Source organism: Haemaphysalis longicornis, unplaced genomic scaffold, assembly GCF_048455015.1.
Source record: "Haemaphysalis longicornis isolate Haplotype H1 unplaced genomic scaffold, Haemaphysalis longicornis Haplotype H1 scaffold_2, whole genome shotgun sequence".
Classification (NCBI taxonomy): domain Eukaryota; kingdom Metazoa; phylum Arthropoda; class Arachnida; order Ixodida; family Ixodidae; genus Haemaphysalis; species Haemaphysalis longicornis.
Window position 1 is genome coordinate 232,694,546 of NW_027526295.1, and position 20,614 is coordinate 232,715,159.

At 46.9% G+C, this 20,614-nt stretch overlaps 1 protein-coding gene across 2 annotated transcripts in view; it reads right to left on the minus strand.

The window, feature by feature from the left end:
• LOC144170110 (uncharacterized) overlaps positions 1-20,614 on the minus strand; it is an 82,554-nt gene that overhangs the window by 51,126 nt on the left and 10,814 nt on the right. Inside the window, exons 2-3 of one of the 2 annotated variants that reach the window (XM_077699681.1) lie at positions 10,989-11,021; positions 6,550-6,658 (exon numbers count right to left, since the gene is read on the minus strand). In XM_077699681.1, the coding sequence (XP_077555807.1) occupies positions 6,550-6,658; positions 10,989-11,021 (142 nt within the window). The remainder of the gene's footprint in view (positions 1-6,549; positions 6,659-10,988; positions 11,022-20,614) is intronic. The other variant, XM_077699682.1, reaches the window with a different exon arrangement.

The following is a 20,614-nucleotide window of genomic DNA, read 5'->3' on the forward strand; positions in this document are numbered from 1 at the left end:
ATCATACACGCTACCACTCGTATGTCGGAGGCCACGGAGCTCGGATCGGGTGCCCCCACTCGGTCGCAACAGGATCCACTCTGTTACCCTTAGTGACCAACAGTTATCTTGGCTTCACATTACATGCCCTGCCCACGTCCATTTCTTCCTCCTAATTTCTACTAATATGTCCTTAACACGCATTTTCTCTCTGAACAACTCCGCTCTCTTCTTGTCCCTTAATGTTACACCTATCATGTTCCGTTCCATTTCTCGCTGAGTCATCCTCAATTTAAGTTGAACCCTCTTGCCAAGATATATTCCAAGGTTGGGGGAATATATCCCGATTGCTGCCTGCCTTTTCCGAACATTTCTCGCATGTTGCGACGTACACTAAACCGACACAGAGACGTAAAACAGGTGCACAACACACATACCTCACGAAATCTCAAGAAACAACACTTAGGGCCGTATTCTGAGTTCCTCCTCCACTCCATTTGCTCCCTCCACTCGGCTGAGGGGAGGATTCCGCAATGCTTATGCATGGGGAAGTCGATTTCAAGGGTCTCCTCCACTGGAGGCTCGAGTGGAGGTAGGATTCAGAATACCAGGGTTAGACTCCTACAAACCAACACCTTCCCGCATCCAATTAGGCTTCACCGGATATCCCCCACCCAGTATCCAGCAGAATGCAAATACTGCCAAGAACCTGGTACACTACGACATATCATCCTAGAGTGTCGAAAAAACATGCACCCACCACCCCTTCCCCGCATTTCAAATCCCCCAGAGCAGTGGGAGACACTGCTGTCCAGCCCCTGCCTCTCGGACCAGCTCCTGCTCATCGAGAGGGCAGCCGCTGCTAAGACAGCTCATGGATTCCTGTGAAGAGGGAGCCACTCCTACAAGAACACCGTAAATGCTCTCACAATAAACGTTTTCTCTCTCTCTCTCTACGCAGTAGTTGCGCCTGAGATAACATCCATTTTAGCGAGAGTGTAAAAATATTCGGGTCAGTTTCCCTTTGGCAGCAGTTAGAAGTTCACAGAATGTGATAGCAATGATGAAGGCTGCTCCTTATAAACGTTCAATCTTGCGGGACAAAGAGGAAAGCTGAGCAGAGCCGCACAACAAGCCTATGCTTGTTGGCTATGGGTGATACCTAAAGCGGAAGTTCGGAAGGTTGGTACTGCGATCAATAACGCGCATTTTCCTGGTGTCGAAACAGAGTTCGAGCGAAAGAGAATAATGCGGATGAGACGGGCGCCTGTCCTGTCCGCATTCTTCGCTTGCCCTCTGTATAGCCCTATTGTCGCGCTAGGAAAATATGCGTTGTAATATATACGCGTGTTCCAAGAGCGAAGGCGGAAGGGCTTCGGTGACTCCGGGGTAAAGGTGGGTGGAGGAAGAGCTGCTTTGTGACTTCTGTACAATCGTATGTGCAGTCAAACTTTTCGCATGGGCGTGGCCTAGATCTCACTTGGTGATAATATCCCGCAAATAAGTCATTCCGATATCGTTGAAGTTCAACACGTTCACTAGCCCGCATTCATTTTCCACTGTAGCACACGCGCAAGGAAATCGGTGCAAGTTCGCGGCTTCGCTTTCCGAGGGATGTTCGACGCATGCATTCATCGCGCATTTGCTACGTAGAACACCAACAACTGCTACAAAGTCATTCCTTTGATGTTGTTCAGGAGCTTCAGGCATTTTCAGAGCGCTGGAGAAAGAAAATCCCTTCTAAGCCTGGAGGCGTAAAGCGTGTCACCGTCTTATTGAAAATCCTTTGACGCTTGAGGGAATTTGCCGTGAGGAGATTTCTTAAAGATCATAGTCTTTATTGCTCTACTTGAACTAGAAAGTTTTGGCCTGTCTGCATGTATGTCTGTCTGTCGGTAGCTCGATTCGGCAGCCCGGTTAAAGTTGCAACTACTCTTGAACGAGGCGTTCAAAACATTTCCGAACTGAATCTCGAAGCATAGTTCATACTTTTTGACATTGTTCAGCAAAAAGAAAACATTAGGGATATTTGATGCAAAACCAAGCAGGCAAAAGATCAATACATAACTGGTACATGCAGTGGTCTTTGGTTTATTTAAATGTGGGTGCAATTTTCGCAATAGCAAACACAAAAAGACGCATTGAAAACAATTGTTTGCCGCAAAATACAAAAGAGCTTTCTTACCATAAGCCTTGGGCCCGTGGCTTGAGCGCCAGGCGAAACATTACCAAGAGGTCTCAACAGAAAGAACGACAGCAGTGGAGCGCGGGAAAATTGAATTGACCTGACCAAACCTCCACCGCGTTTATCGCGAGAGGAGCTAGACGGGAGGGGAAGAGAGTGAGAGGGGGCTGGAAAGAGAAGGGGAGCGTTTACGTTTACCGCGTTTCGACGACATTTACAGCAAGCGAGCAGATAAGAGGCCGACTTATTTTTCTTCACGTTCTCCTAAGAGGGAAAGAAAAAAATTCCAATAATAACCCGGGGTTTTAATACCAGCTCCCACGCCGTGCGTGGGAGAAACGCGGAAAAACAACGGAGAATCCGTAACACCTCCGCGCCTTTGTCGCGGCGAGGGACGCAAGCGCCCGGCTAGCGGAAGAAAGCCGCATGCCACACCGCATGACGTAAGCGGTGCGTGAAACACGGCTCCGAGGCGTCACCCAGCTCGGAGGAGCAGGCGCCTCAAAATAGCGCATTTGTTCATCTGTCGGCGCGCGTCTCCCATCTTAACATCCGCTGCAACATATGGGGAAGCAGGAAGCTCAGGAATATACGCGGTGTCGGGGAGCAGCGCCACCTTCCCGCGCTTAGAATGGCCCTTGATCCCGCGGCGACATGAAAAAGAAGCCAAACCTCATCATCCTTCCTCGCCCCCCTTTATTTTCTGATTACGTCATCAGTCGGTACCTGTCATCTCGTCAAGGCAGTGTGTATGACTCTGTCGGCACCATATGCTTGGCGTTCACATTACGTATGTTGGTACCTGTCGGCGTCAAAAAACTGTGTGTGGTCGAAAAAAAAAAATTCTACAGAAATTCAGAGAATGGTCGACTAATTCGTAGCATTCTTATGCCGCTTGTCTTGAGTGTGAGTTTTTACAGTAAATTTTTTTTTTTCTAAATCCTGTCCGACCAATTATCTCCATCTACGCCAGTATAACGATTCGATGCGGAATATTCGTGAAATCTGCATTATTGTGGAAATGCCATGCGTTATACGTTTTGCCATTTTCCGTAATTTTATATTTTCCCTATTTTTTATTTTTTTTTAGAATTTTGTCCGACCAATTATCTCAATTCGCGTCACTATAACGATTGCATTTGAAACTTTCGCATTCTGTGGAAACCCGCATTGAAAACCCGCATTATTGTGGAAATGCAAGGCGTTAAACGGTTCGCCATTTTTCGTAAATATTTAAATATTTCTATTTTTAATTCCTCAAAATTTCGTTCGACCATTTATCTCCATTTACGCTATTACAACGATTACGGATGAAACTTTCGCGAAATCTGCATTTTTGTGGAAAGGCCATGCGTTATACGTGTTGCTGTTTTCTGAAGTTGTTTTAATATTTTCCTTATTTTGTAGTTTTTCAAAATTTGGTCCGACCAATTATCTCCATTTACGTTATTCTAACGATTACATTTGAAATTTTCGCTATATCTGCATTTTTGTGGAAATGCAAGGCGTTACACGGTCCTGGCTGTTGGGACACTCGGCAAGGATTGCTACGCATTAAAGAACGGATACTTTTACGTGAGCTGTCCTTCTTTGTTGTTGTTTTTTTGTTTTTTTTTTTGTTTAGGAAAAGAGGTTTTCCAAGCGAGCTGTCCCGTTAGGATGGAAATGCTACAACGGGGGTGTTAAAGAAACAGACACGCAGGGCAAATTTCCCTATTGGAATAAACTAAAACACAGCTCAGGAAGACGCGGGCAGGATAACACAATTGACAAGACGATGCTGTTCATCGTCCAGCACTTTTCTCACGACCGCTTTTTTTTAAAGCGACGCTTTTGGGTGACCAGGGTTCCGTGGATTTTTCCTGTGGGTGCGAAAAAACGTCTTGTGGAAAAGACAACTTTATAGCGAATGCTCATCAAAAATGGCTGTAGCTCCCGTTTCATCACAACCCTCCTAAACACAATTGTAAGACAACTGGCCGCTAAGATGGCTCTACCTCTGCCCCAACCCTCTCTTCGTCTCCCGTCTCGCTCCTTCCACGATAAACACGGTGGCGGTTTGCTCAAATCAAGTCAACTTTCCCGCGTTCCACTACTCGCGCGCCATCTATTGGAACCTTTGTTACTTGGAATGCTGCCACGAATTCTAGGCTCGGGAGCGAGCCCTTTTTGTATTTTGGGTCAGAATATTGTTTTCAACGCGTATTTTTTATTTGCTATCGTAAACTTCCACCACACAACTATGTTACATTAAAAGAAAACTGCTAGTACCAGTTACGCGTTGATATTTTGCCTCAAATATGCCTTCTTTCTTTTTTTTCTTTCTCTACACATGTTTTCCTATTGCTCCACAGTGTTGACAAAATATGGTACCAGATTTAGTGGTCTAAAAAAAAGATTTTCCTATATTTTCCTTTCAGAATTCCAAATTTTGGCCGGATGGCTGAATCGTGGGACAGACAGACAGACAGACATACAGACAGACGGACGGACGGACGGACGGACGGACGGACGGACGGACGAAAAATTTCGGCTTTAAGTAGCCAAAAAAGGACTGTCGTCTTTAAAAGGAAAATATCGCCGACCATGTTTATCTTTTTTTTTTCGTTTAAACTGCTGCATATCAATAAGAGAAGAAAGGAAACGTGGCAATAGCGATGCACGTATCCGTGTCTTAAACTCATATGCACCCATCTACTCTCATTTGTTTGGCGGGGGGTTTCTCTGTTGACACATGCCACACAGTTAGCAGCCCCCCCCCCCCCCCCCCAACCCTGCGGATTAAATATTTTTAGACTATCATGTTCTTGCAATAGAAATAAATTATCGAGCCTGAGGTGAACGTGCCACCCCAATGTAGAGGAAGAGAGCGCGAAGCTCCAAATCGGTTTCTACAATAAGTGATTTTTACTGTTCTTGTCACTAATTGAATTTCTTTCTTCTGTATTCTACTCTCTACTTACTGTTTCCTTTTATTTTTTCCCTCTCTGTACACACATATTGCTTCTAAATTTCCACCACACCGCATTCCATCTATCATTTAGCTGTATTCATTTAAGGATTTTTTTTCCATATCCTGATTATTGACCGATCCCCTGACTTGGCGTGCGTCGTTCACAGCGGAACAAGATTCTTTTCACACAACGCTTAGTGGGCATGTAGTAGTTAATCATCACTAGTTTTCAGGATTTAGACAACTGAGAAGCTTTGTTACTGTTATTTCTTTTGTTGTCTACCACCCTGTAACGGCCCCACTGGGGCTAACAGTATCATTAAATAAAATTTAAAAAAAATAAAACTAAATTCATCCTACGAATTCTCACTCATCTCGCGAAGCTCGTCGACGTGAAGCGGACATAACCAGAACATCTTTCAGCAACACTTCGCCGAACCATTTCGCCAACTTGGCCTTAGTTTGCCACTTACCCGCCGCGGTGGCTCAGTGGCTAAGGCATTGTGCTGCTGAGCACGAGGACGCGGGTTCGATTCCCGGCCGCGGCGGCTGCTTCTCTGGTGAAAAGCGAAAAGCGAAAACGCCCGTGTGTACGAGAGTTCGGAGCACGTTAAAGATCCCTATGTGGTCAAAATAAATCCGGAGCCAGCGCTTCACTACGGCGAGCCTCATCGCCTGCGCTGCGTCGGCGCGTTAAACCGTACAATCAATCAATTAGTTTGATGCTTCCTTTTAATTCTTTCGGGGGCCACGTCCCTAGCATTCTGCAACAGGGCTGTCCATTCGTGTATTTCTTAGCCGTTGGATCTGTCCTGTTAGCTGCTCTTTTCGGGGCCATTTGTTTCAGTTTTTGATCTTTCTTTGTAGCGCTAGGATTATATTTTCCCCCTTCCCAACCTCGTTCGTTACTTCTTCTTCGCTTCGTTCGTCGTTCTATTCCTAAAATCCATACTCTAATTTCGGGCTCACATTTTCTGCTATCAGCAAACGGGCGCGTTATACCTTAACATTTCTTAAGAGTTATCCCATACGATCAACATAGACCATCACAGGATCCCCATAAGATCACCCGCAAGATAGCCCATAGGATCCCCATAGGATCACCCATAGGATCTCATTGGATCCTCATAGGACCACCCACAAGATAGCCTATAACATCCCTCATAAAATCCCCCGCAGGGTTCGTAATAGAATCTTTTTTCAAAGATTCAAAGATTTTATTTCCTCAGAAGTACGAGGAGGCAGGCTGGGACTAAAGGCTACAAAGCCTGACAGAGACCCCAGTCCCTTTTGGTACAGTACAATGATGAGGCAAAATCAAACAAGCTAGAAATTCTAATGTGAGTTACAAAAATACAAGCAATACAAGCAATCTCCAACAGGATCCCCCATACGCCCTATAGGAAAGAGGGAACCGCAGCGCAACGCTCACTGGCACGTCTGCTTGGAGTAGGCGTGCCCGCCCTTGTGGTCCGTCCTCCTCAGCCGCTCGTTGGTTGCGTTCACCTTCTCCCGGATGGTCTCCATGTCACACTCGTCCGCTGCGAACACAGTGCCGGCCACACGGCAGCCACGAGTCAAGAAGTCACTCAATCGCAGCGGCAAAATTGCGCGTGCAGCCTGTCGGCGACCCACCACGCGGGGTGCACGGAAAAAGTCAGCCATTCCTTTCCACTGAACATTTTCTTTCTAAAAGTCACGAACTATTATATTAACAGTCGGCTATATTTACCAAATATATAATTTCGTTGCTAGGTTTTCCTGCTTTAAGAAACCTTTTCGGGCACGTAGTGTGGTAAAATAAAAATTCGTTATTACGAGTTGCGATACACGGTTCAACTATAATTTGCTGATATTGCGGGGGTTTGGGACCCGGCAGTGGGCGCTAAGAGATGACTGCAATCAGGCTTTAAACGCATTGCGATTACGTGCATTAAAAATTCAGTTTATGAGTGTTCCTCTCGCTTTCGTTCTTAACGAAAGACAGCACTAAAAAAAAGTCAGAGTTTCGAACGTCACCCTAGATCAATGGGAGCAAGTCCTGGAACTGAGCGTGTTGTGAGGACGCGAAAGAAAAGAAAATCGATGCTCGATCCGTTCACCCAGCGTCAACCGCGATGCCTGAAGTGTGAGCCTGGAGCCAGGAACGCTGCTGTTACTGACAGCTGATAACCTATTATAAAAAGGGAGTGGCTCCCGTCGTTGTCTGTGGGGTCGTTTTAATTATAAGTCCCCCGAACTTCCACCCACTGCCGGGACGCACTTTGGAGTTTGTCGCGCCTTTTTTTTTATTATTCGCGCATTGACGTCACTCCCGATTTAACAGCACTCGCCGAGTTGCCCGTCGGCTATTCGGCACTCTTACGTTGAAGGAAAAAAACACGACAGTGCACTTGCATTCCAGTTTCTCCATCAGACGGCTCAGCGGGGAGTCCGCCATGTTACGCCCTGTTCCAATCCTATAGAGAAGTCTGCTTCGCGAAAACAGGCAGCATCCAACTCGACAGCAATGCAGGCTACTTTTCTATCTAAACTTAAAAAGGACGCCAGAACCACCTCTAGAATACTCAAGTTGCATGAAACAAATGCCTTCTTTGATTTAAATTAATCATGTCATATATTAGTTACGTTTCAGCTTTTTGTTACCTTTTTCTGCAATATTTATTAAAGTAAGGCAGTTGTCCTTCACGAAACTACGCCTTGCGTTTGTCAACATGTCTGCTGCAATGTTTTTCACCTCCGGTGGTGCCTGCCGCGCGGTACTAACTCCTGTCACTTTAAATTTCTAATTAAACTAAGTTCACCACGCTGTCTGCGAACTGGAACGCAGTCCCTAACTAGAAATGTTGAAACCCAATTTTACGAAGTCAACGAGAACTGCCGAAACTTTCGCAAAATCAGGGCTTTCGCCATACCGGGGAGGAAAAGAACCTAACAGATACCTGCTTTAGAATCTCCAACTGATTCGTAAAAATGAGATAATTTTTGAAATCAATAGTTCTATCCTATAGCCTTTGTTAATGTAACTTCATGACCTAAACACTCTGTGAGCTGTTTATTTTTAACCGCGAAAAGAAGACGTAATCGCAAGTGTAACCACAGCACATGAAGAAACTAATAGTTAAAACATACGTGCAAAGATAAACTCGGTTGTTGAAGCTTTCCATTGAATTTTAAAAAAGTACGATGCTTCCACCGCAAGCCGCAGGCAGCGACAAATAAAACTCAGAGATTCGATCGTAAAAAGTGGGATGGGAAATTACCAATGCTGATAGTTTCAGGCATTACAGTTAGCGGTACATTGCCAATCGACAATTTCCTGTTAGCGAGATACGTTACTTTGCTGCTTAAAAACGCATGCAACATTCAAATTTAATTTGAGTAGAAAGTGCGCAAGATTATTATAAATGCTAGTACGGCATTTTTTTTTTAGAAAACAGAAGAAACGCTTGCAGCGCTTTATTGATTTTTATTCGATTTAATTGCAAAGTGTGTGAGCGAGCATGCTTCCGAATGCTCCATTGTCGTAAGAACGGGAAAACCCGTAGTCGTAACAACCCAAGGCAACTTCCCGTATGCCCACCCCCTGACTCCAAAAAGAAAAAAAAAACAAGACGACTGAAATTTATGTGTACGAAACTGCCAAATGTAACGAAAAACGCCGCAACCCTTTTAATGACACAGGATTTTTGCACCATCCTCCGGGGATATCATCGCGTGCGCGCTGCGGGCCGTGAGACCAAGAACTGTCACAAGGCAGCTTTATTCCCTATCTTGCGCCGGAATGGCTCTCTTGACTAAGGGCTACTTAGTCATGAAATCACCGCATCACCAGATTCCTTTTTTTTTTTACGTTCATGATGTGTACTTGATGAGTACTCTTCGAACCACCACTTTTTAGGGCTCTCGTATTCCTAACGACGACTTCCCATTTTATGACCCTGTCTATAAGGATACCTTCCCTTATAACGCATGTTTTATACCGTAAATATTCGTGTGATTTTCCTGTTGCACAATATCTGGCTATTGCGCGCATTCATTTTTTTAGATGTGAAGCATCTCATGCTCGGGGCTGTGTCCCCCCCTCCCTCGTTGTCGTTGTCTGCGTCCGCACTCCACTATAAAAAGAAATAGTTATGCGGCGCCCGCTTCCGATCCCACGACTCTCTGGCCGCAACGGGAGGTACGTGGCGCTCTTCCCACTGCGCTACAAACCGAGAGGGGAGCATATGCTACGAACGCGCCTTATGTCCTTCACTCATTCAAACTACGTCAAGAAGCTACTGATACAACGAAGGCACGCGAAGCTGAACGCCAACGGAAACGACGAACTGAAAACTAATGGGAACTTCAGTCGACCCCAAAGCTGCTTCGCATACTACTCAGGGATCCCCTACGGGAAGATCGTGTAATTTTTAGGGGCGAAGTTCCTTAGGGCGTGGGTCTGTACATCCTCGACGTATGTATGTAGCCACCTCTAGTTTAGTTCTTGGATTGTTTACTAGATGGCGTGGCTACCTCTAGTTTAGTTCTTGGATTGTTTACTAGATGGCGGTACTTGTATATGATGAAAAGATGCGCTTGGATTGTTTACTAGATGGCGTGGCTACCTCTAGTTTAGTTCTTGGATTGTTTACTAGATGGCGGGGAGCGTTGTAATAAAATCCGTTCGCTGTTGGCGCGCGCTCGGAGTCGCCCGATGGATAAGGCTGCAGATGTGCGAGCCCGCGAGGCAGAAGCGCTCCGTGAAGCTGCGCGACGCCGCCGCCAAGATCCTGCCGTACGAGAGCGGGAGGCCGAAGCGTGTCGTCTGGCTGCGCGACGACGCCGCCAAGATCCCAGCCTTCGAGAACGAGAGGCCCAAGCGTCACGGCAACGGCGCGAGGACCCTGCCGTACGCGAAGCGGCACGGCTGCGGCGCGAAGAGGATCTCAAAACGTCAGAGAACGGGAAGCGGCGAGAAAGCGCGCGTATCGGCAGGCAGACCCCGATGCAGTGAGAGCTCGTGAGGCGTCTGCAAAACGCATCAGGCGAGCTCAGCCCCAAGGTGCCGACGCGCGGTTTAAGCGAGACTTTCTAGACGTTACGTTCGGACACAGATGTAGTGGGCGAACTTTCACTGAAGAGTCACGGTTTTACCGATGATTTCCCCTCAGGAGCTTCGCCCACTCATCATCATTCACCCCGTGGATATGCTGTGAATTTTTTTCTTGACGCTCTTTTTCTGTACAGTTTGTCATTTTCATTCCGGCTATTTTCCTCTCTTGAGCATTCGGCTACATCTAGGGGAAAAGTTTGGGGTCCGTGCCGCACCGCTTTCGCTAATATTGTCTTGTTCACACAGTCAGTTTGAACGTACGTATCAGCTCGTGCGCGAGTGTGTGCGTGAGCGCGTGTGCGCCCGTCAAAGTGCGACTAAGTTGTACTTCCAAAGCAGACGCACACGCAACGAAGAGTACGCGGGTCTGTTCCGTCACGCTGCACCTCAATGAGCTGCGTCCGTGGAAACAAGCCTGACTTCACGCAGAGCAAAATATCATGCTCACATTGACTGCAGTCACACCACAGACCACGTTTTCCGAATCACATCCCGCACTGGACGTTGTCACTGACCCACTCTTTCGCTTTGATGGCAATGATAGGTAATTCAGGTGCGCTGAGGGGAAGCAGAACAACGGCTGTTCAAAGTGCGCACACGTGTTGAAACACTGGTCCTTTAGCGGACCACAAGAAACGCGTGCGGTTAGTATTAGCTCAGGCAATCTGAACACTGAAACCAATCTCACGCACATCTCCTGGTGTTAGTTTACTCATAACGCCATTTCGGTCTATGTATTTCACTCGGCATGCCAAGCCTGCATGCGTACGTACCTACTCGAATAAAGTGCGGGAGGGCCACCGCGTCTGAAATTCAAACAAGCGGTGACGTCTCAGAACGGCGCTCCTTCCGCACCGCCGCGCTCTGCTGCACGGTCTGGTGGGCACAGGGCCACTCCGTTGCAAGAAACACCATGCAAGTGCGGGCACATTTAGCCGCTGCCACTAGCTTGGGCGCGACTCGTGCTGTATCTTAAGTTGATGAGTCGGCCCGTGCGGAAAAACCTCGGTTTTCCGAGAGTGCACGCTTTGGTATGCATGAAACGTCGCGAAGACACAAGGTATCCCCAGCGTCCTCTTTGGGGCTTCAGCTGCGCGAGGGGCTTGGATTCGTTGCTGGGGGAAATTACGTTTCCACGCTCCAGGCTGTAGACAATCAAGGGTACTTTCTTATTAAGGGTACGAACGCTACCGTGAAGTAACTTGCGAACGGTTCCCGTCATCCCACCATCCGTCCGTACATTTCGCTAAACAACACACCCTTGTTTAACGTTCCGGGCCCCGAAGTGGCGATGCCCTCGGCATTTATTATTTCTACAGCTTTAGGGGAGGAGAAGGAACAAACCTGATTTAAGTTAAAAAAATTCACGCATCTCCACGATGTGAATCATGACGATTGGGCAAAGCACTGGGGATCGTTCTTACCGTAAATCACCCGTGGCATTGCCCACTCGCGCATGTAGATGAGTGACAACGCATGTGTACAGTATATACAATTCCAATGCAACCCAACCCAATACAATTCAATTTAATCCAATCAAATCCAATCCAATCCATTTCAATCCAATCCAATCTAAATCCAATCCAACCAATCGAATCCAACCCAATCCTTCTCAATCCAATTCAATGCAATGCTCCTCGCGCATGCACGACACTGTGTACACGGACGCCAAGCCCCGGACAGAGCGAGGTCCTAAGGTGCTTCGCCCCTAAAATTAGTTCATTTCTGAACCCATGGCAATAAGGGGGGGGGGGGGGTTCTCAGCCCAGATTCCCCGCGGTCGCTGCGTTCGCGCGGTGCTCACGGTGACGTGGCAACCCTGTACAGCGGTCATCATAGTTCTGTAGAGTCGTGGATCTAGAATACAGTTGATACCTGCCGAACTCCGCACACATTTGCGTTCTGTATCAGAGCGAAAGTAAACTCTATTTCGCCTCTGCGTTTGCTTCGCGAAGGAAAAAATCATGCAACGACGACGATGGTTGAACGCGAAGCTTTCTCGTGATGGATTCTTTGGATGGTCAATCCCACACTTCGAGTATGTACTTCTCTGGATGTACGTACCACTTTGCTAGAATACCGACATCAACTCTCGGGTGTTCCCTCCGTAGGCCTAACTTTTGGGTTTGGGGTGTACGGCGCGAATCTAGTACCTGTTGCTTGGCGTTGGCTTCGACCATGTCTAAGTGGAGCAATCGGGTAGACGCCGGCTTCACACCACGAGGGACCCAGGTTTGATTCCGGACACTGAGGAGCCTTTTTCTGTCACTTTACCCGCGATCATCATCATCGTCAGAGAAAGTTGGCTTTCCTGCAGGGCGTATTCGCCTCACAGACGCGATCAGTGGGAACACTAAATCTTCGCTTTAGAAACTCTTTCGTGGTCAGCGTCGAACCTGGCCCCACTCAGATTCCTTTAACGACTATGACAGGCCGGCTGGTTGGTTGTTATCTTAAAGAAAAGCGTTAGAAGTTAGGCCTTAGCAGCGTGCGTTGCTACAGATGCTGACACTTATTCTTGTCAGAAACGACGCCCCCGGGCGCATGTGTGAAATAAATATGGAAAGTGACTCAGGATTATTATCAGAAATACCTGAAGATGTTCGTCGCTCCACCACCCATGAACATCCACACGACACATATTCAGATAAGAGATTGACCAAAAAATGCATACCCGATATATGTAAGCACATCTGCGCTTGGACATTATCACACATATGCATACATCAGTGGCGTAGCCAGACACATATTTCGGGGGTGTTATGCGCCATCGCGAAAATTAAAAAAAAAACAAAAAACAAAGAGAAGCTGCGGCAACCGGCCAGACAATATGTTATTTTTCTGCGTGCATAAGTTTCTAGGAGTGCTCCGGCACCGAAACGCCCCTCCTGCTATGGCCCTGGCATACATGGCCTTGTTCCATGCTCAAAAAACATCGTGAATGCAAAACATTTAATCAGCAACCGGTCAAATAACGACCTAGCAATGCCTAGCCGGGTGCAAGAAAATGGCTAACATTGCCAAAGAAAGTGTGCTTTCGCACAATATCTTGTGGTTGGCGCCGCCAAAGTTGGTGATGTTGTTAACAGAATACAGGTTGCATGTAAGCGAGGCTTTGTTAACTACAGTCGATTTAGAACGCATTGAGTGCCAGTACTGTTTTCATTCTGCCGAATGAAATTATAATTAAGGAGTAATTGCTTACCACTTCATCTGATGATTACCTGCGAAACACAGTTCTCGACCAACCCGCTGCGGTGGCTCAGTGGCTAAGGTGTTGCGCTGCTAAGCACGAGGTGGCGGGTTCGATTCCCGGCCGCGGCGGCCGCTTTTCTGATGGAGGCTAAAAGCAAAAGCGCCTGTGTGTACGAGATTTCGGCGCACGTTAAAGATCCCCAGGTGGTCAAAATTAATTCGGAGCCCTTCACTACGGCGCGCCTCATCGCCTGCGTTGCTTCGGCGCGTTAAACCCTACAATCAATCAATCACAGTTCTTGACCAGACCTTTAAATAACCCATCGAGGTCATAAAGACCACCCCAATTTTCATCACCATCGTCACCCCATGCATCTGGCGCATCACGTCAAGCGTCTTACCACGGCCGACATGGCCAGACACGTTAAAGGGACACTGAAGTGAATTTGTCAAGCTCCCGTTTTTGCTTGCACTGCGTAGACTGGCTCAAATTAGCACACTTTTCAACGTTTATTCGGTTGACAAATCGGTAATTATTTTACAAAGCGCGAAAGAAGAAAAACTACCATGCGCGGTTTGCGGCGGCCGCACCAACTAAAGCTGTGACGTTAGGAGGAGCGGGCACCGTGATTGGACGATGCCCAAGGTGAGCAACCAAACAAGTTTCGGTTTCGGTTCTGTAAAACACAACTGTTGGCGTTGTTGGATGGGCATTCTAAATAACACAGTAATCATCGTACCGCGCTTCTGCCATGTTGTCAGCTGTAAAAATGCATAAAGATAAGCCTCCTAGGACGGATTGGAATCGTACCTACGCAGTGCATGAACGCCCTCCGCGTACCCACAGACGCCCAAATGTCATGCGCTTTTCCCCCATATTTGGAGCTTGCCTCCCTCATGCTTGTGTCGTAAAAAGCGTGTTCGCCCCAGGCCAAGGGTCTGTTCATTCTGGCCTGTGCCCACTGCCTGCAAGCAGTCGGTGCTTATGGCAACAGCACGCCAACGAGAACTCGCTAGCGCGCCAGTGCCAGCCTGCGCGCGTTTTGTGAACTAGTTCGTGGAGCCATGAACGTTGCGGCCCAAAAAAAGGTGAACTCAATATAGAAAACATCGGCGGAAAACAAAAAAGTTAACCTTACAAAAAAAAAAAGCATGTACCCGCGGGGATTCGAACTCGTGACTTGCAAAATACTTGCGGTGGCACACCTAGCAACCTAGACAGCTCGGCCACGAAGCGGGCTCGGCTGGCGCCGCTAATATAGGGTATATATTGTACAACCAGTTTACACTTTTCTTTAGTTTTGACATTTCAAGCAGCTTAGGTGACTATTTGTTGTATTGCGCTCGTGCAGTAAGCGTCGCCCGAGTTTCCACAATAGCTCACGTCTAGCAATTGCATTTCGTAGACGGAAAAGCGTTCGCAGATGCGTAGTCGTGCTGCTGACCGCTGTGCTTGTTCGACCAGCGCAAAAAAGTGCTTCCCGCACCCTAGTTTTACGCTGTACGGTAAAAATATCAGTTGATTTTATTTCCTTAGTACCTATATTGACTTCGCTGACTCTTCTCCCGCCTTCAAGAGGCCTTATATTTTCCTACTGGCATGCCAGTCAGCGAAGCGTCGCATGTGCGCTTGTGCAGCGCTTGTGTGAAGCGACCTTGACTTGGAGCTAGATACAGTGTACAAACTAACCAAGTAAAGAAAGGCAAATTCTACCATTCACAAACGTGTCCTGGCTTCGTTTCAACTGAGCGAACGAATTGCGACGACCCGTCGGCGGCCGGCGGGCGAAACGCTGGGCCGACTGACTGTCTGAAGGCCGGGGAGCCGTGCAGTAGCGTAGCCAATTGCCAGCTTATCCCCTCCTGACGTCACACGAAAACGCCGCAGAAAATGGGCGAGCGTAAAGAGAGGAGGACAGCATTTTCGAATTAATTTTTCTACTAAATAAAATCGCGTAAACGCGCCCAGGGTGGTCGAAACATGGCCTGGGGACTCCGGACTACAATTTGCGCAAGTAATCCCGCAATGTTTACGTATCACTTCAGTGTCCCTTTAAAGATCTCTCTCTCTCTCTCTCTCTCTCTCTCTCTCTCTCTCTCTCTCTCTCTCTCTTGGCTTACACAGCCCCTTGAGAAGCAGCTGTTTATCGTGTTTTTATTAGGTGCACTCGACTTTCTCTTTTTTCAGCCAGCCTTTTTAACACACAATGTGTTACATCAGCCGCATTTTCATGGTTTGGTCCTGCGGTCACTTGTGTATTCGTTATATATGCTTAATTTGCCGAAATACGCGTCGCAACGATCCGCTTTTATTCCGACCACTTTGGGCCATACAACATAATTAACACTGATGATGACTATTTTACAGCGAAGCTGTCCGTGGCTAGGACGCGGTATTTCATGGCGTCCGCGCGAAAAACGAACAATGGGAAAACAAGCTCACAAAGACCGAGCTTACAACGATAAGGTCCACGGGCCCTCATATTTTGATATAAAACGGTTATATTTCCTCTGAGAAAAAAATGTCTTCCTCGCAATGCAGTTTTGCTTCAAAGTGAAGTCGACTTTAAAATATTCCCGCGCCTTCCCGCGAGGGGAACACGAGCAAATGCAGAGGCCTCAGTACTGATTGAAGGCAGTGTTGCTTCCATCGCTTCTTCCGTGATGCTGGAGTAGCAGACACGAGTAAACGTGGGCACGAGCGTCAACCAAGGAAGGAAGGAGCAACGCAGTGACTGAAACACGAGTGACCGCTAGCCGCTATATTTGCAGCGCGCGCAGTAGAGGGAGAGCAGTACGGGTGGGGGGGGGGGGGGGGCAAATGAATATAAATGGATATAAATTGCAAATGAATATAAATGGATATATATATACCTCATCTTCGCATACAAAATGTCGAGGAAAAGACACATTGAGCTCATGTAACAAAAGCCTAAAGAAATTGGGCCATTTAAATCGTACTCTGCGGAAACCCCACGCGACACAAAACTGATAGCGCATAAATCGCTCATACGACCTATCCTCGAATACGACTGCACCGTTTGGAAACCCTAAACAGTATTTAACATAAACACTATCGATTCAGTTCGAAGTAAAGCCATCCGTTTCATATAGTAGCGTCATTTTGACTGGGACTTTGCACCGTCATTTTACCTAGCCGCAATAGGACTACAACCACTGCCCGTACGACGTGATTATAAATGCCTTAAATTGTTACATAATATTAGGGAGTTTAGAGAGTGACCGTTCCTGACGGTCCGCTCCGCTCCGATAGCAAGGAGGAGCGCCATTGCGCTTACCGGAGCGAGGTCCCGCTCCGCTCGCCGGGCTCGCTGAGTGGGCCGTCGCGGCAGCTTACGCTACCGCGCAGAATTCTAACATGGCTGCCCCCAGTGAGGTGAGCGCGCTACTGCGAACTCCGATTCTGCAGTTGAAACATGAGCGACGAAACCGCGAAAGCGCTTCCGAGTAGGCAAAGATGTCGCATACCCCACGAGGTTTAGTACGGAAGCGAAAAACGTGGACTGGAGCGCGGGCTGCTTTTATTCGCCCCGAGCGCGAACACAGTCGGCCCCTGGCGGCGGCGGGACGAACCGCTCCTAGTGTGGATGGCGCTCTCGCGTCGACTGCTTTTTTACGTTGCGTGCGGCGCAAGACGCGTGCTGCACACGACAAAACAACCAATATGTGTGCTCATTTGGCAGTAAGCAATGACATAGTTACCTCTGCTTGCGCATTTCCTCTAGAAACGCAATAATCAGCGGCCGTTGCGGGTTAATGCGCTGGTTTAATTCCACGAAACATCTTCACCCTGGTCACCGCTTGAGTGTGAAACGTGTTATAAACATTGCTTCCACACATTGCACTTTTCTTATTGTTGAGTGCAGTCGTCTGCCGTTTCGGGAACGTCAAAGGGTGCTTTTTGAAGGTGGCGTGGTGATTATTTAAAGGATAAAAATTTAGTACGCGAAACGGGTAAGAAGCGACAAGACCTGTGCATACGCGTGCAAATTCCACACCCTTGTAAAATTGCGCTGTGTCCTTACAGAAAGAAGAAACAAACAAAAACATTTACACTGCACACGACCCGTGCGCTATCGCCCATACATTACCGGACACGTATTTTACACCCGCAAGCGCCTGTGTGATCGTGTCCTTCCCGTACCTTTTCTAAAATAAATACCATTTTTGTACAGTCGTTGTTTATACTGACGATGAGCAATAAACATTTTATAAGGGGGATTATAGCTGGGGACCAGCAAGACGCTTGCAAAGAGGCAGAGACCAGAGACGGGCAAGGCAGCGCAGACCGATGTCTCGGTGCGTTCTCTTAGAGCGAGCCACTCGCGATGCTGACCATTCCTCTTCTTCTCTCGCCCAGCGCCTTGCGCCTGCCATCATCATGCGGCACATAGCAGTCCTTCCTCCGCCACATACCCCGTCGGTTGCACAGTGGAGATTGGCGCACACTAAGCGCAAGGTATGTCGTCGTGTCGGGGACAACTATCTCCAGTACAATCTATTCAACTGTATCGAGTTACTAAATTTTACGTATTATTTAAAATACGCAAGATACGCATTTAAAATGCGCAAGAGTATTTAGGGGGAATTTTTCGGTAAAATTAAGCAGTTGTGAGTTTGCGTCTGTCATGTGGCATTTCGTGTGTCATTTTCATATATATCATTTTCAAATCCGACATGAATCACCTCGTCCAGAAACTCACTCAGCATAACCAAATGCCTAATATGGTCACGTCTTAACCTCTTAAGGTGGACCTAAGCTTAAAGAAAGAGGACAAAACGCGTAATATAATGCACGTTGTTGCCCACATGTGTGAGGGGTGTGTGCCATGACTCGCTGTTTTTTTTTTTTTTTAATTTTTTCTCACAATGCTTGCTTTCAATACAATTTTGAAAAAGGCGAGCCACGATTCCCGAACAATCCCGGACCAAAGGGGGGTTAATCAGTTTTGAAAATACGTACTGCTTTTTCACCGCTACAGAACACGACGCTTAGTGTAGGTGCGATTGTAAGTAATACTGATAACCATAGTTTGGCTTTTCGCGTTACATGCGTTCTCTTCTCGCTGCTCTTGCAACGTTGGCAGGACCCCCCCCCTTCCCGAAAAAAAGCTAAATGTACCGAATTTCATTTTTAACCAATCCTCCAGAATGAAATGCCAAGACAAAGGCGATATTCAGTTTACAAAACAAAGTGGTTACCGGGAACCCTTTGAGCTGATTCGCAACAAGAAATAAAAAGGAAATGTTTTACTACATCTGCAACAGCGCAACTTCATTTATTGCCATCTTTAGGGTTCGTAAGCGATCTTATACGCAAGAATGCAAACACATCTCGCTGTTGCAGGCACCTGTTAGATTTTAAAAGGAACGCAAATGGTCAACAGAGCAGCCGTAACGGAAAATTTGTGCTCACTGTGAGGTCCCAGAAGCTTGGTTTGCACACTGTAAACCTGCTTGTCACTTTGCGAAAACCTAGCTAAACATGAGATGTTGATTGTACTGCGTGCGTTGACAATTCAATTCGCAAGTTCACTTGCGACGAAAGCCGTAAATAAGTGATCCGACACAGTTATTTATCAAACCTTCCTTCAGAGCCACTAAACTTTCATTTAAAAGACACGAGCGGTTACATTTATATCTCTGCGCTGATTAAAATTCAGTAATTTTATGTTGCCTTTCGAACACACAAAAAATATCGTAAGCTTCTAGAAAGAATGTTGGGGCAGGTAGGTGGTGTTACCATTTCAGGGCATTCCACAAACGCAAGAATGCGTCATGCTATCAGTGAAACCGATTGAGATTGCCGTTGTAAACTGAATTTCAGAGATCGATGTTTCCTGATTTGTTTCTTTTTATGCTTTTACTGAAAGCTCAAAGCCGTAGTCTGGAAAGATCAAGCTTGCTACGAGCCACAGCGTACAAGTTCATTGTCACAATTACGGCCATTCTGAGATTCCCGATGAGTCGTCGCTTTTTTTGGCGTAGTAATGAAAACTGACTGCCGCTTCCATGCTATAGATTGAACGTTGAGGAACCGAACTACAGCATACCACTCTTGTTTGCACCTTTCGTGCGCACATACGGCGGGAAAAAGGCACGAAGCGCGCCCACAGTGTGCATTCTTACGGGCCGCTCAGCGGAGCATCCACACTAGCAGCGCGACGCTGTCTCCACCTACATGTCGAGCTCGCGGCGAATACAGCTCCCGGAAAGACCGCCTTGCCTTGGCTATCCGAAACTTGAACGGCTTCTTTTAAATTATTGAGGATCATGTATAGGGTCAGCGACTACATTATAAAAAAAGGTAAAAAAAGGCAATAAACACGGTATTTTGCTTGGTTTGAGTAGCCAAAAAATCAATTCTTACATTTCCTTTCGGGTGAAGTTTTGGTTTGCGCACGCACATGGCACGACCGGTGACGCGAATGATTCCCTGTCGAGGGGATACGGTTATCGGTTAGCTAAAAGCCTTTCTGCTGCTGAGGCTCAGGTCGTGGTGAGCGGGCCGCTATAGGAGCGTACCGGACCGTCAAAAACGGTCAGCTAGAACTCTCTATTATCAACACCCCACGCTACTCGTTTACCAACAAATTTACAACGAAACCACTTTATACCAAATCCCTCTTTATTGGAAGTGTATCATGGCTCCCACTGCGTTGCAGTGAGAGCAAATCATTTCCTCTTTTAACGAAGTACCGCTTATAACGAAGCCGCTTTTCTGTTCCGAAGACTCCGTTACAACCATGGTTAGGAATTGCGACGAACTCAGCATTGCCCCATTTCTACCACGTACTAACCGATCTAAATGTAGCTCCTTCCTTTCAACAATTCACAAACAGCATTTACTCCTAGATGAAGTAATGTCATTGCCTTTAGAGGAGCTTTTGCATTATATGAATTGATTTATGTTGTGGTTATTATTTTCTGAGTGTGATTACTGTGAAATGTTTGTGATCTTAAAAATGTTGAAGAATTTCTTTTACGCTTATTTGTGTGGTAAAGTGTTTTTTTGTTGTTGTTTTTTTATATAATGTACGAACCCACTCCTGCGATAGCCCAAGTGTGTTGCAGTATGTTTAAACTATATTTATACCAGCATCTTATCTTGTCCATGTGCCCCCGGTAACACTCTTTGAACTGTCTCAAACATTTCATATCAGTGTATTACTACAACAAAGAA